General features: G+C 46.4%; 1 protein-coding gene across 1 annotated transcript; it reads right to left on the minus strand.

The window, feature by feature from the left end:
• Positions 1-473: 473 nt before the first annotated feature.
• Positions 474-9,039, minus strand: LOC130486735 (E3 ubiquitin-protein ligase MARCHF5-like). Its single transcript, XM_056859990.1, has 6 exons — positions 8,983-9,039; positions 5,680-5,882; positions 4,787-4,917; positions 2,446-2,629; positions 1,373-1,542; positions 474-668 (listed from the first exon to the last, which is right to left on the minus strand). Exons 1-6 carry the CDS (start codon positions 9,018-9,020, stop codon positions 498-500), a joined length of 897 nt encoding a protein of 298 aa, XP_056715968.1. The 5' UTR covers positions 9,021-9,039; the 3' UTR covers positions 474-497.
• Between the last annotated feature and the right edge of the window lie 6,121 nt (positions 9,040-15,160).

Raw genomic sequence — 15,160 nt, forward strand, 5'->3', positions numbered from 1 at the left:
TCTTCAGCTATGAAGCTCATTACCAAGCTATTTTCCCCCAGCCTAACCTCTCTCTTTAAACAAGACCACCTCAGCGCTGACTGCCCTGAGCTCTTGGAGGTACAGATCAATGAACAGCCTTCTTGAAGGAAGACAGTAAAGCAGTACTATTAATTCCAAGTTGTGAACATGATGCTTACAACTTAAGTCTTATGTTTTATTTAAACCATAACTTATAAAGAGTCTGGGGACAAATCCACACAAGATTAACAGTGAATGTGAAGTGGAAACTAGATAGAACAGGGTCACTTGCGCCCAACTCTATATAAGCCACCAGCCTGAAAAGATCAGAGAGCTGCTCTCAGAGGAGACCTTGGCAATACCCTTCATCCAGTCCAGCCTAAAACTAACCTTCCCCTCTGTACACAGTCGGCCAAACCCACACTGCGTGTCGGTGTTTTGCTTTGGGAGTGGAGATGAGCCTACGGTGGCAGGCCTACGACAGCTTGGAGCCCACCCTAGCTGAGCCCCGCTTCACTGCCGCTGTCTTCATCAAGCTGAGCCAATCCCTTTTCCGCATCCCCCTTCTCCACATAGTTGAGGATGCGCCGGTTGGCTTGGATCAAGTAATGTTGCTGGCGGAAGTAGACTTTGAGGGCTCCCTTGATGGCGACGAAGGCAATGCCTCCCTGCCGGGGGAAAAGGAGGGCAGAAGTGAAATTTACAGCCCCAAGTTATTCCCCTTTCCCTCCACACACACCCCACAAGATAAGGAAGAAGAGGAGGAGGAGGAAAAGAGTTGGTGTTTATATGCCGACTTTCTCTACCACTTAAGGAAGAATCAAACCGGCTTACAATCACCTTCCCTTCCCCACAACAGACACCCTGTGAGTTAGGTGGAGCTGAGAGAGCTGTGACTAGCTCAAGGTCACCCAGCTGGCTTCATGTGTAGGAGTGGCAAAACCAACCCAGTTCACCAGATTAGCATCTGCCACTCATGTGGAAGAGTGGGGAATCAAACCTGGTTCTCCAGATCAGAGTCCATAGCTCCAAACCACCACTCTCAACCACTACACCATGCTGGCTCTCTGGGTCAGCATTGGGTAAGCCTCTCATACAAGTTGTCAAATATGGTCTACTCCAAATGGCAGCAACCTGTCAAGGGATCTGGCAGGGGGCCTCTCCCAGCCCAGAAACATTTTCATTAGAGACACTGAGAGTTGAACTTGGGGATTTGTATTTGCCAGGCAGGTGCTCTATCCAAGGGCTATGGCCTTCCAAATGGACTACCAGACAGACAGGTAAAAAGTGTCACGGTACTGTGACTGCTAATGACTCCTTTGCAATCCAGCCAAAACATTATACCCCCATCCTTCCCCATCTTATTCCTCACCAGGATGGTACGCTGTAGGCTGGAGTTCACTCGGTGGAACATGACCCTGCCAACCAGATTGGCAATGGTAGGGAAGACCAGAGCGCCACACAGTGTGCGTGAGATGGACAGGTGGTCATTCTGGTAGCGGGACTCGGCCAGTGGTGCTTGCACAATGGGACGGCTGACCCCTGAAGACGGAAGAGAAAAAGATCAGGGTGTTTGAGAAGTAATAGGATTCCTGCGCTATGCCTCCTACACCCAAAGCAATCTAAAGTCTGCCCTTTCAGCTTTTCTGGCTGGATTACTTCCATGATTACATAGCTTGGCATGTGGATCACCTTCACAGCCAAGCTGCATGTTACCCTCACCACAACACAGCAAGTCCTCTCCAACTTCTGAGAATTATGAATTCCCCCTCTTACAGGCAAGGGAAACTAGAGGCAACCACTAGGACACACTCACAGAAATGGGTGCCCCTGGCTATCTTTCCCCATCTTTATCTCTACTTCTCTCCCCTTAGGGGTTAATCTTCCAGTTGCTCTTCCCCCTCCCATGGAAAATTAACCACTAAGGAAAGAGAAAAGCAGAGCAGAACTAGAAAGGAGGGGAGGGACTCCTCTTTCCTTGTTTATCTGTTATTCCCTCCACCTTTCTCTGCTTGCTCTTTGAAATTCTCAACAGGCAGAGCTAGTTGCTCTCAAAAGGAGAGCACAGTTTGCAGCCCAGTTTTAATTCTTTTTCTCCTTTCTTCTTGTCTGCTATGGGTGGACCTGTGACTGATTCCATAAAAGCCTGGTAAGATGAATGATCACTAAATTCAGCTCCCTATGAATTCCGCCTGCCGTTAAAACAGAATCACCTACAAGATCCTAGCCCTTGCGTTTGCCAAGAGGTGTTGGCAGGTGACGTCCTAGCAGCCAGGCAGGTTGCTGAACAAAGCCTTCCAGTGCTTGGAGGATTTCCAGCAGTCCTCCCACTGTATCACGGCTGAACTTACAGCCAAGCTTCATGACTGCCTCTCAGCTTTTCCTACCCTCCAATTCAAAACAAGATGCCCAGATTAGGGTCCGCTTGCAGGCAGACGGACTCACCTGGGACCAAAGCCTGCAGAGCCTGCAGTTTGCTGGAATACTTCCGCCAGACCCGCAGCACGTAGTCTTCCCAACGGATCATCTTGCCCAGGACCAGCATGACAGGGATGGTGGGAAGCCCCATGAGCAAGAAAAGAGGGTCTGCCCGCTCCATCACATCCAACCCCTTTTTATGGCCGACAACCTACAAAAAGAGAGACGGCCCATCAGCAACGTAGACGGGAGAAGTGGGCAACTTCCACTCCCGTCAATCAGGAGAACATTTAATTTACCGTATTTTTAGCTCCATAAGACGCACTTTTTTCCTCCTCAAAAGTGAGGGGAAATGTCTGTGCGTCTTATGGAGCGAATGTGTGTGAATCCAGCCCTCGGGGAGAAGGGCAAAGCTGCCGAGAGGCCCTGGGAGCCACGGCCGACCCCCGGCCGCGGCAGCCCAGAGCAGAGCCGGCACGCCCCAGGAGCCGGCTAGGAAGCCGCCAGCCAGCTGGGGGGCGGGAGGCCCCTCCCAGCAGCTGCCCAGCGCAGCGGGAGCCCGGCACGGAGCCCACGCGCCCCAGGAGCCGGCTTTAAAGCCGCCAGCCAGCTGGGAGGCAGGAGGCCCCTCCCAGCCGCCCAGCGCAGCGGCAGTGGGGCGCGGAGCTGGGCCGCCCCGGGAGCCGGCTGGGATGCCGCCAGCCAGCTGGGGGGAGGCCCCTCCCAGCCGCGCAACGGGGCACGGAGCGCCATCCGCGTGCTCGGGGATTCAGGGCACTTCCCCAGGCGTAACGTCCCCCCCCCTCGTGCAGACAGGGCATTCAGGCACCAGCCGCCGCACAAGTCCCCAGGGCGGGTCTCTGCCGGTGCCCCTCTTGGGGGGCACGGAGTTCGGCCAACCTCTTTCAGACCTCAGGGTCCCATGCTGCTTCCCAGGGCAGAGATGCAGGGGCAGTACACCATTTGATTCAGAATATATTTTTTCTTGTTTTCCTCCTCTAAAAACTAGGTGTGTCTTATGGTCAGGTGCGTCTTATGGAGCGAAAAATACGGTATATAGCACGAACCTTAAGGCACTCAATACAGGTTTCAAGCACAGCCTAGTTCTGAGTCAGGGAACAAGATTCTCTCTTAACAGCTTATTCTTAGAGGCTCCCCTCAACCAGTGCATTATTATGTGGCACCACCATAGAGCATGGTACTTTAGAGGGTAACAAACACAGCACGCTTAAACATCTTTCCATTGAAATCCTTTGGAGCAGATTCAAGAACATCCAGGTCAGTAATCGGACTTGCCCGTGTGCACAGAAATCACCAGAGACAATGACCCATGTGCTGCTCCATTGTGTCTATCGTGAGTCCTTACAGGAAGCCCATATTAAGCCGGTGATAAAAAGATATTTCACATTTCTCTGCAAAAGGCAAAGCGGCTTTCCTTTTGGCTGACCGGCACTCTTGCACTAAGGAGAAGGTAGCAAAGTTTCTTCTAGCTGCCATGAGAATTCAAGGAACCATGCGCAACCTAACTGATGGCCACCACGAATGAAAATTTGGCGCCTCCCCGGGGGCCTCCGCCCGCCCCCCGGCCTAGTCGCCCCAGAATGCCGTCGCGCCTGCTGGACCCTGCCTGCGGGGCCGAGTCCCTCCCCCCGCCTCCTTCCCCGCTCGCCAGCTGACGAGCGGGGCCGTTGTCAGCCACGTGGGTCTCCGGCCCCTTTGCCGGGGCGCGCGGAAACGGACTGGGTTGGCCGCTGCCTGTTGCCCCTCCTGGCTCCTTCCCCGGTAAGTGGGGTTTCCAGGGGTCTTCCCCCCCACCCGTCGATGGTAGCGGGGACCGGGGTTCCCGGGCAGTCCCAGGAACCCGGGTGGGAGGGCGACTCGGGACACAATGTTTGACAGCCTTGTTCAGGTCTTCCAAATTGAGGGCTGTGGCTTCCTTTATTGAGTCAATCCATCTCTTGTTGGGTCTTCCTCTTTTCCTGCTGCCCTCAACTTTTCCTAGCATGACTGTCTTTTTTACCTAGATAGTATTTTATCAACATCTTCTACAGGCCGAACAAGCAGTCTCAACTTGCTCCATTGATGTAAAGAGCCACCGGACTCAGCAAGGTTACCATTAGCCTGAAAACCCACCACTACCGTTTGGTTTTGCTTTGGGAAAAATAACCCTGTGCAATTGGGAAAAGATACCTTTTGATAATAGTGATTAATTTTCTTTGGATTAACCTCCTGATTAAAGCTTGCAACCCCTCTAAACCTTCTTTGTAAAGAGTCAGGTGAAGATCTTGCCACCAGACGATGTCCCGTAACACACAAGCATGCATGCCTGCAAGCACAGATGCACACTTCCCAGAAACCCTCAAATTACCTGCATCACAGTAACTGCTCCATAGGTAACTGCTGACCAGTATAACGTTCCCACCACAATGCCAGCAGCAGCAAAGGGGCTCACTTTGGATAAAACCCGGTCCACTTGCTGCAAGAAATAAACCAAGGGTCCTATGAGGAAGAAATTATAAATGTCAGTGTAAGCATCTGGTCATCGCAGGCATTTCTACAGCTTGGTTCTTGACTGCCTTAAGAATTAGGGCTCCCTCAGAGATCTGCAAGGCCCCATTTCTGAGCTTTCATTAAAAATATCTGAACCCACAAAGGTGACTTATACCGAGTCTGTTCAAGATCAGTACGGTTTATGCAGACTGACAGCGCTCTCCAAAATCTTCAGTGGAGGTTTTTCACATCACCTTCTACCTGACCTTTCAACTGGATGCCATAGATTGAACTTTGTGACTTTCAGAGCCACAGGTGGACTTTAATCTAGAGAACCGGGTTTGATTCCCCACTCCTCCACATGAGTGGAGGACGCTAATCTGGTGAACCAGGTTGGTTTCCCCACTCCTTCACATGAAGCCAGCTGGGTGACCTTGGGCTAGTCACAGCTCTCTTAGAGCTCTCATCTCACAGGGTGTCTGTTGTGGGGAAGGGAAGGTGATTGTAAACTGGTTTGATTCTTAAGTGATAGAGAAAGTTGGCATATAAAAAACAACTCTTCTTCCTATGAATTACAGCTGATATAGCAAGATAAGGCAAATCTCAACCTCTATTAAAATGCAGTTAATTGAACAGTTACAGAAAAGTTAGATTAACTGTCCAAAATGAAAGTAGCCCTAAGCAAACAAGCTGAAAAGTGCTTGAACTCTGTTAACTTGCAAATTCAGCAAGGAAAAAGTAGTAATATCATAGCTACCGCTACATACTCACCCAGTTTGGGGAAGACAATGTGATATTCTGTGCCACACTGCGGGCAGCTCACTCTGCCTGTGCTGTTGCCTTTCTGCTTCTCATCCAACCAGCGCTGGAGGCAGGCTTGGTGGATCCATTTGGTGGAGCCTTTGCAACGGCAGGGGCAGACCCACTCGGCTGACCGGTCATCACCCTCGGTAGCAAAACAGACCCAGCAGTGCCTGAGAAAGGGAGATCAGAGAAGGAATGAACCCAACCATCAAGAGGACTCTGCCTGTTCCTCTGGCTTAAGGTATTGCTAAGATTTATCACTGAGAAGCCTTCCCATGTGAAGGGGGAACAAGTTTAAGCCTTTCTTCCGTGTGGCTGAACAAAATAAATAAAGAGCTGAGATGGGCCACTGGGACTCACTCTTGTCTGAGGCATGGAGACAGGTGGGCCATTGGAAGGGGGGGCAGCAGAGAATCTTATGATACCAAAGGAGGAACTCAGGGAGGCAAGAAACTTGCAACAGGCTGCAAATTTCCTCAGGTGCTTTTTACAATGGTAAAGGTAAGCCCAGACAGCATCTGGATAGCAGCCCCATGTGAGCTTCCCAAAAGGTGTGGAACAGTGTCATAAATAAATGAAATTATTTGTTCTGTATAAATAAATCACTTTTAAAAATTGGGAACATCCCCATGCATGGATACTTCCATTGCGACAGCTGAAGGGAAATGCATACTTTCTCTGCTGACAGAACCTCTGTGTCTAAAGAATCAACATGCAATTGTTGTTTCCAAAAAGATTCCCACAATCCAACACTCTAATCACATATTTAGCATAATGCGGGAGCAGCAAATATGCATGAACAAGTTTTTCAGCCCAAGTTGGCCACCAATGGTTTTGTTAAACCCAATTCAGAAAAGAACTTGCATTTTCTGTAACAATTACTTGTCTCTCTGACGTGGGATCCCTCTGCATTTCATAAATGCCTTCCCCAGACAACCACCAGATTACCTTGTAGGACCATTGTGAGAATGGAGTTAGGGGTTCCCATCCTCTAAAGTGGCCTGTGGGCAATTCTTTTTAGCTCTCACTTCACACCTCTCCGCTAACCCCAGAGTCACTAACTAGGCTGGGGACATCCCCTGCCCCAATTACTGATCCTGAACCTAAGTTCTAGCCCAGTTATGCCTCTGCCACAAATGACAACTCTGGATGCTTCAGGCTAGACCAGGTATGCAACAGTGCAGAATAGTAGCAGTATCTCTCCTGTCACTCATGCGCTGATTGGGGCCACCCAACATTTAGAGACACCCTAAGCATTTCTGAAGATTTGGTTTTTCTGAATCCATTCCCTTGTTTAGTTATCATTACATCAAGTTTCAGTGAGTTCTACTGACGACTTCCATGTTTGGAAGTCAATTGATCAGACATAGTGGGTTTATACAAGTGAGGAGGGAGAAAGATGTGTTTTTGTCCTGAAACTCTTCCATACCAAAGATCATTGTATTCAGATGCCAGAATAGAAGCTGCTGCCCCTTGAGGTATGGTATCTCGCTCAGCATTCATACAGCCCTTATTGAATTGGTCTGCTCTTGGTTTTAAAATCCCACTACATCACAATCTTGCTGGACCCAATAAATTATTCTGTGGAAAGCAGGGTTGTCCAAACTGTGGCCCCCGGGCTGCCTGCAGCCCAGGACGGCTATGAATGCGGCCCAACACAAAATCGTAAACTTGATTAAAACATTATGAATCAGCTATCGTTATTGTGCAGCCCAAGACAATTCTTCTTCTTCCTATGTGGCCCAGGGAAGCCAAAAGATTGGACTCCCCTGGTGTAAAGCATCAGTCCCAACAACCTCTGTGAGCAAAGACAGTATGGCAGAGATACTCAGTTTAAATCTCACCTTCCACATAAACTCACTAGGTAGTATCAGGCATGCTACTCTTTCAGCTGCCCACCTAACACCTATCTGAAATATGAGGATAATCATTCTGACCTACCTTACAGGGTTACTACAAAGACGAGTGAGCTAATACACCTGAAGTACTTCAAGCACACACAAAAGATATTTCGTAACAGCCGTGTAATTAATTGTTCTGGAGCCCCGGCTATTACAGCTTGAGTTCCAGAACAGGCCCCGGAACAGCCTGTGGCACGGGTGTAACAAGGACACACCCAGTATGCCCAGGTTACACCACACACAACTTCCCGAGTGCCCAAATGCTTTGCATACATGACCTCCATAATCTTTTCAAAGGTCCTGTAAGGTAGGTCAGTATTGCCCTCCCTGTTGCAGATGGTGTGTATGTGTGTGGGGGTAACACAGAGACAGCATGACTGGTCTGAAGCCACCTAGCAAACTTGTCGTGGAGGAAAGATTCAAACGGGGACTACAGGGACACCAGCTCACTCTGGGAAGTTTTGCCACAAGCCACCCGAGAGCGACGAATACGGACTTCTTCAAAGTTTGACTCGTCCCAAATTAACAGAATTCCTACATGGAAACGACATGGAAGAAGTTAAAAAAACTTGGGCACAGGCCATCACATATTGGGATAAATTGGCAAAAATGGATTTTACTATTTTATTGGTTCTTGTAGGTTATCCGGGCTGTGTAACCGTGGTCTTGGTATTTTCTTTCCTGACGTTTAGCCAGCAGCTGAGGCAGGCATCTTCAGAGGAGTAACTTGCCTTCAGTGTGACTCCTCTGAAGATGCCTGCCACAGCTGCTGGCGAAACGTCAGGAAAGAAAATACCAAGACCACGGTCACACAGCCCGGATAACCTACAAGAACCAATGAACTCTGACCGCGAAAACCTTCGACAATATTTTACTACTTTAGTGAGTGAGTTATAGAAACAAGTTTATGAACTTTTTAAAATTATTATTATTAACTTTCAAAACTGTTTAGACACTTCTGAGGAAGGCAGGTGACGGGTCCCTTTTTAAGGCGGGTGGAGGGTCAAAAGGGTATTTTTGTTTCGTTGAACTTTATAACTTTGTATAATGAGAGCTGATACTCTTTTGTATTTTCTTTTTTTGTTTTGTTATTATTGCATTTGTTGGTTTGGTTTTACAGTATAAAAATAAAAAAATTAATAATAATAATAATAAAAGTTTGACTCATTCCACAGCGAGGAAACCCCTCGCGTGCCTTTCAAAAGAACGCCAGGCCTCTTGAACACGACAGACGGATCGAGACAGAAACGAAACCGAACCAGGCGGCCGTTTCTTACCGAGAGTTCAAAGAAGTTCCCGGCAGGGCATCCCGACCGAAACCCCGCTGTACTGATCTGACGCTTAAAGTGCAAACCCAACACGCTCGTACCTCTCCCATGCTTCTTCGGCTGCGGCTGCCTCTGCCATAGGCGCTGCTGCTGCTGCTGCTGCTGCTGCTGCTGCTGCCACTGCCGGCCGCCTCTGTCAATCAGATCCTCCCCACGCAAAAAATCAACCCCGCAGCTCGACCCAGAAGACCCGGGTTAGCAAAGGGCAGCGGCATCGGGACCTCCCGCGGGTCCCATGGCCACGCACGGACGCCTGTTTACAAACCCACCGCCCTGACTCGGTTTGCTGCCGCCGCGGGTCCGGGAAGGTCCCTTGACTTGCACGAGGCGCTGCCTGACGTCCGAGGCGCCCTCTCTGCTTCCGGGTCCTCTTAAAGAGACAGGCGAACCTTTCGGCGAGGCGCTTCCAAAGCGCTGCAAACTGCGTAGCGGCTCCAACCCCTGGCGCCTTTAAAACTGCCGCAGGTGAAAAGAGTGTCTGCAAAGGCAAGCTTCACCTGCCGGAGTTCCGCCCGTCTTTTATTATCATTGCCGTGTAGGGCATATATGGTTCTTGTGGGTTATCCGGGTTGTGTGACCGTGGTCTTGGTATTTTCTTTCCTGACGCTTCGCCAGCAGCTGTGGCAGGCATCTTCAGAGGAGTGACACTGAAGGACAGTGTCTCTCAGTGTCAAGGGTGTAGGAAGAGTAATATATAGTCAGAAAGGGGTTGGGTTTGAGCTGAATCATTGTCCTGCAAAAAGTAACAAAGGTAATGTGCTAACCATTGTCCTGTAAGTATCAAGATAATGTGCTATTGAGGGTGTGGTGTGTTAATGTGGAACCATTGTATCCTGAAGTGATCTGTTAACATGTGGAATCCAAAGCTAATCTGCATGGCTATTGTGGACTGTAGTCTTTGTTAGTCTGGAGGTTTTCAGGACAGGAAGCCAAGCATATATAGATAGATAGATATATGCTCGTTCGTTTTAATGTTCATCCCCTCCAGGGTGCTATACGGGAGATTTGAGAAAATCCCTTATACAGAAAGATTGTGCCCACGTGGGATGAACAAGATAGAGGATGATGAATATGTTTTATTATACTGTAAATTTTATAATGATCTTTGGGTTACTCTTCTACAGTCTGTTTTGCAATTGCTTGAGGGGCAATTGGATTCTGCCAAAGTCCGCAAACTTATTGTAACACAGAATAGGAATACAATTGAATCGGGAGCAAAATTTCTCTATTATGCTACTAAGAGGAGATATGTTTTTGACCACTGACTTGTATGTAATTTATGACGTTATTATGCCAATAAAGGTAAAGGTAAGACATTGCCATGTGCCTTCTCTACGCAGGAGTCTCCCTGCTTACTGAATCAGGGTTCTGATTTTCTTACAGGGATTATCAATCGCTGTGCAGGAATTTCCAGTTATCCACGTCGCCTGCAAAGAGACAGAGTGTTTTTTGTTCTTCTTCTTCTTGCATTGTATTTAATAGTAAACACGGAATGTAAAATCTGTCTGAAACTCCTACAGTCGATACTTGAACACACGAAGCTACCTTCTATTGGATCAGATCCTTGGTCCATCAAAGTCAGTATTGTCTACTCATACCGGCAGCGGCTCTCCAGGATCTCAGGCTGAGGTCTTTCACATCACCTACTTGCCTAGTCACTTTAACTGGAGATGCTGGGGATTGAACCTGGGACCTTCTGCATGCCAAGCCTCAACTTCAAGAGGGGCGTTAATTATCTCCAGACACACTATTTCTAAACTCCGTTTTGAGTAATGAGATGTTGCGATGCCTGGTTTAGCCCCCCACCCCACCCTTTTTGCTCACAGTGGTTCCAGTTGGTCTATTATAGTCTGTTGTATCTGTAATAATAAGTTTATCCCTATAGAAAGAATAATCGCTATTCTCAAAAACTGGGACAGGATTATAGTTGTAGGAAATTGGTGGTTCTGAAATACTTGTTAATGTTTTAGGCCATATGCATTTGCTGGAAAAATGCTGGTGTTTTCTAAACTGATTTGCTATTTTTGTTATGGTGTTGGGTTATTTGTAGGTGCTCTCACTAGAGAAAAATAAAATAATTAGCTGGTAGCACTTAGATAATTGTCTCAGTTTGTTACTGTGTGTTTGGCCTAAAGTGCCATGTATGTTAGGAGCAGTGGCCTTCTCTGCCAAAATAATGCAAATGTTCCTTACAGAACAATCCTAAACAGAGTTACACCCTTCTAAGTCTGTTAGGATGTAACTCTGTTAAGGATTGCACTGTTAATGACTGTGACTGTTTCCTTGATAAATAGGACACACTCTGTTCAAGAACCTATCAGAGTTTGGGGATGAGGAAAATAGGGGCAGGGTATTTGTGTGGAGCTGTGGCTCAGTGGCAGAGCATTCACTTTGCATTCAGAAGGTCCTAGAATCCCCAGCATCCCTAGCTAAAAGGACTGGGTAGAAGTGATATGAAAGACCTCCACTCTAGGATCCCGGGAGAGATGGTGCCACTTAGAATAGACAGTGGCTGAACTACCTTGGGTATGTCAAGGTAGTTTCTCATGTGGAAAAGTGAATGTGCTGCCCTATACGAGGCCCTCTTTGCTCTGTCTATTTGTAATGTAAAGTATATAATACAAAAATCATAAAACCAACCTAGGTATGTTCTGCCCCTGGAACCTGTTGTGTAACAGTACTTAGTAGAGATAAGGAAGAAGAGGCATTATACAGCAAATTTTCTTTTTTCTTTTTTTTTTTTTTTGCATTTTCTACAATTGTAAAGTCTCTGGCATGTAGGGTTAACTCTTGGTAACAGTAGTCTTGAATGGAGGTGGAAAGTGCTGTCAAATGGCAACTGACTTATGGTGACCCAAAAGGGTTTTCAAGGTAAGAGATGAAGAAAGGTGGTTTGCCATTGCCTGTCTCTGCTTAGCACCCCTGGACTTCCTTAGCATTCTCCCATTCAGCTACTAACCAGGGTCAACCCTGCTTAGCTTCCAAGATGTGATGAGATCAGGCTAGCCTGGTCCATCCAGATGATAAAAACTTTCAGTTTCTTCTTTTTGACCTACTTTTACAGTTCAATCCTAAATGCAGGTAGAATAATAGAATCACATCCATATAAGTCCATAGAATTCAAAGCATTTATAGGGATGTAACTTTGCTTGATTGCACTATTAATCTCTTAACTGATGAAACTACAGCCAAGTTTTCCAGTCATGCATCCTAACTCCTAATTTCCTGGTTGTACATGTAGGAGCTCTTCAAAGTCTAACCAGATAGTATGCTGGTAGTTCTGTCAGAAGCTGCAAGAATTGTTTTGAAAAAATAGTCCTGTGAACCTTATCTTAAAGTCTATCTCATTTTTATTCCATCATAAATTTTTTGGGGATTAGAACCCTCTTCTATGAGTAGGGTTGCCATCTCTGGGTTGGGAAATACCTGGAGAATTTGGGGGTGGAACCTGGGAAGGGCAGGGTTTGGGGAGGGAAGGGAAGGAACTTAAATGGAGTATAATGCCATAGAGTCCAACCTCCAAAGCAGCCATTTTCTCCAAGGGAACTGATCTTGACCATCTGGAGATCAATTGTAGTAGTGGGAGATCTCCAGGTGCTACCTGGAGGTTGGCAGCCCTATCTATGAGTCTTCATTAAAGTTGAATTAGTAAATAATGGCAATTCTAGACTAAATGGCTAGCATGGAAGTACTCAGTTGTCACTTTTTGTTTTTGCCACAGTTCTTCAAAGTGTATTACCCTGAACCAAAACAGAAATGTAGACTGACATTGAGAAACTATAGTTTTCATACAATAACTATTATTATCAATGTAAACTTGGGCATAATATAAAGTTTGACAATGTGGGAGTAAAAAATGAGAAGCTCAGGAGCCCTGCCAGAAAAAAGTAACAACTCTAGACTATTTAGCTCCCCTCCACACACTCTGAGCAATGTCTGCCCATATCTTCCAGATGACGGGACCACTTGCTATGTGCACACTGTGAGAAAATGAGAACTTATTTAATAAACATACCATCTTTTTTCTTATATTTACCTGTTTCTTACTGATTATCTGTATTTGAAAGGCATGTAAATTGACTTAAATACTCCTTCTCATGACTTAATACATGTTAGGGCTTAGCTCCTGCCAACCTGTTTCAATACTAGGACTCAGCTCCAAAATGTGAAATAATAAAACAAGTGTCCCTGAACATGTGCAGAATAGCTTTTATTGTAAAATAGTATAACTAGTCACACATCTGGAATTTATTTGCATGCATCTTGCTTTCCCCCACTTCTCCCAGAAGCATAAATATTTTAGTTTCACAAACATCTTGTGAGGGAAGTTAGGGTAAGTGACTTACCAAAGGACACCAACTTAGCTGCATGGCAGAGCAGGAATTTGAATGTTGGTTCCTAACATCTATACTCCAGACATTGCATCGTCTTGTGGATTTGAGTTGCTGTGAATCGAGTTTTTAGTCCCATTTAAGTTGCATAAGATGAAGTGGCTTAAATTGAAGTGCTTGGGTAGAGGAATTGCAGACTATTGTCGAAGGCTTTCACAGTCAGAGTTCATTGGTTCTTTTAGGTTATCCGGGCTGTGTAACCATGGTCTTGGTATTTTCTTTCCTCAAAATACCAAGACCACAGTTACACAGCCCGGATAACCTACAAGAACCAATGAATTGCAGACTGTTTGCAAATACCATAATCTTTTTAGAACAGTACGGCAAAACCTTTGTGTCCCATCCTCCAAAGTCCATGAGAGAGAAAACATTCTAATCTTGTCTCAATGTACGCTCCCAGTAATCAAACAAAGGTAATTTTAATGCTTCCCTTTTCATTCCTATACATATTTTATTTGACTGGGGCCTTTCTTCCTGTTTTCTGTAGATAAACAAACAAGGTATATATATTCAGACTGCAAAGTTAAAAGGTCAGGATAAATTGCAAGCTAAATACATGCTGAAATCAGCCAGTGTTGAACTTGGACCTGGGAGAACTGGGTTCAAATCCTTGCTCAGTCATATGGTTTACTGGGTGACATTGAGGCAGCATAACATACCCCACAGGGCTCCTGTGAAGGTAAAATTAGGCGAAGCCATTTAAGCTGCCCTGAGCACCTTGTAGGAAAAATGTAATACAAAAATGATAAATGGATTATAGAAGACATTGGAGGGAAGAGGAATAAAGGCTCCAGCATTACTCCTAAATCCTCAACCCTCACCTTAGTCTTAACTTTGTGTGGAAACTAAGCCTATGCATTAGTGTATATTCTTGCCCTGTTAACCTTGCCTCTGTCTCTTCCTCTCTGTCTCAATTTACGTCATAAACTCCTTGGCCTGTGTTCTCTCTTATGCTCAAAGCAGTCCTGGCCATTGGGGTGGGGTAGTGGCTAGGATCATATTGTACTAGCTTTAATACAGATTCCATGGCTTCCAGTTTATTTCCAGTTCCTAGAATTACCAACTTCAAAGGGGGCCTGGAGTTTTTCCAAAATTACAACTTATCCTCAGACTACAGAGTTCAGTTCCCCTGGAGAAAATGGCAGCTTCAGAGGGTGGACTCTGTGGCATTACATCCCCGCTTAGCTCCCTCACTTCCCCAAACTCTTCCCTCCCCAAACACCACCCCCCAATTGCAAGAATGTCCCAAGCCAGAGTTGGCTACCATACCACTTTTAGGGTTGCCAACCTCCAGGTACTAGCTGGAGATCTCCTGCTATTAAAACTGATCTCCAGCTGATATAGATCAGTTCATCTGGGGAAAATGGACACTTTGGCAATTGGACTCTATGGCATTGAAGTCCCTCCCCTCCCCAAACCCCACCTTCCTCAGTCTCCACCCCAAAAATCTCCAGGTATTTCCCATCCCGGAGCTGGCAACCCTAACCACCTCTGTTTTTTTTATTGTAGAACTGGAGAAGAAGCCTCAATATGGAACTGAAGTTTGCATTTTTGTGATTTCCAGAATAAGTTTGGGCTATGCCAATACAAGCCTATGACAAGGCGATTGTCCCCTAAGAAACACCCTAGCCATGTGATTGGCCAACAGTGGCTGCCAATAGAGAGTCATTCACAGTGTTCCTGTAAGGAAGATACGGAAGCTGGAGAGGTCATAAGGTTCCCACTCACTGAGAATAATTTATTTTGCTATTTAAAAGGTTCTGTGAAGCCAGGGTCTTGCAACACCACATGCAACACATTTAGATTAGAAAAAACACAATCCCAGAAA

This window comes from Euleptes europaea, chromosome 14 (assembly GCF_029931775.1).
Source record: "Euleptes europaea isolate rEulEur1 chromosome 14, rEulEur1.hap1, whole genome shotgun sequence".
Taxonomy (NCBI): domain Eukaryota; kingdom Metazoa; phylum Chordata; class Lepidosauria; order Squamata; family Sphaerodactylidae; genus Euleptes; species Euleptes europaea.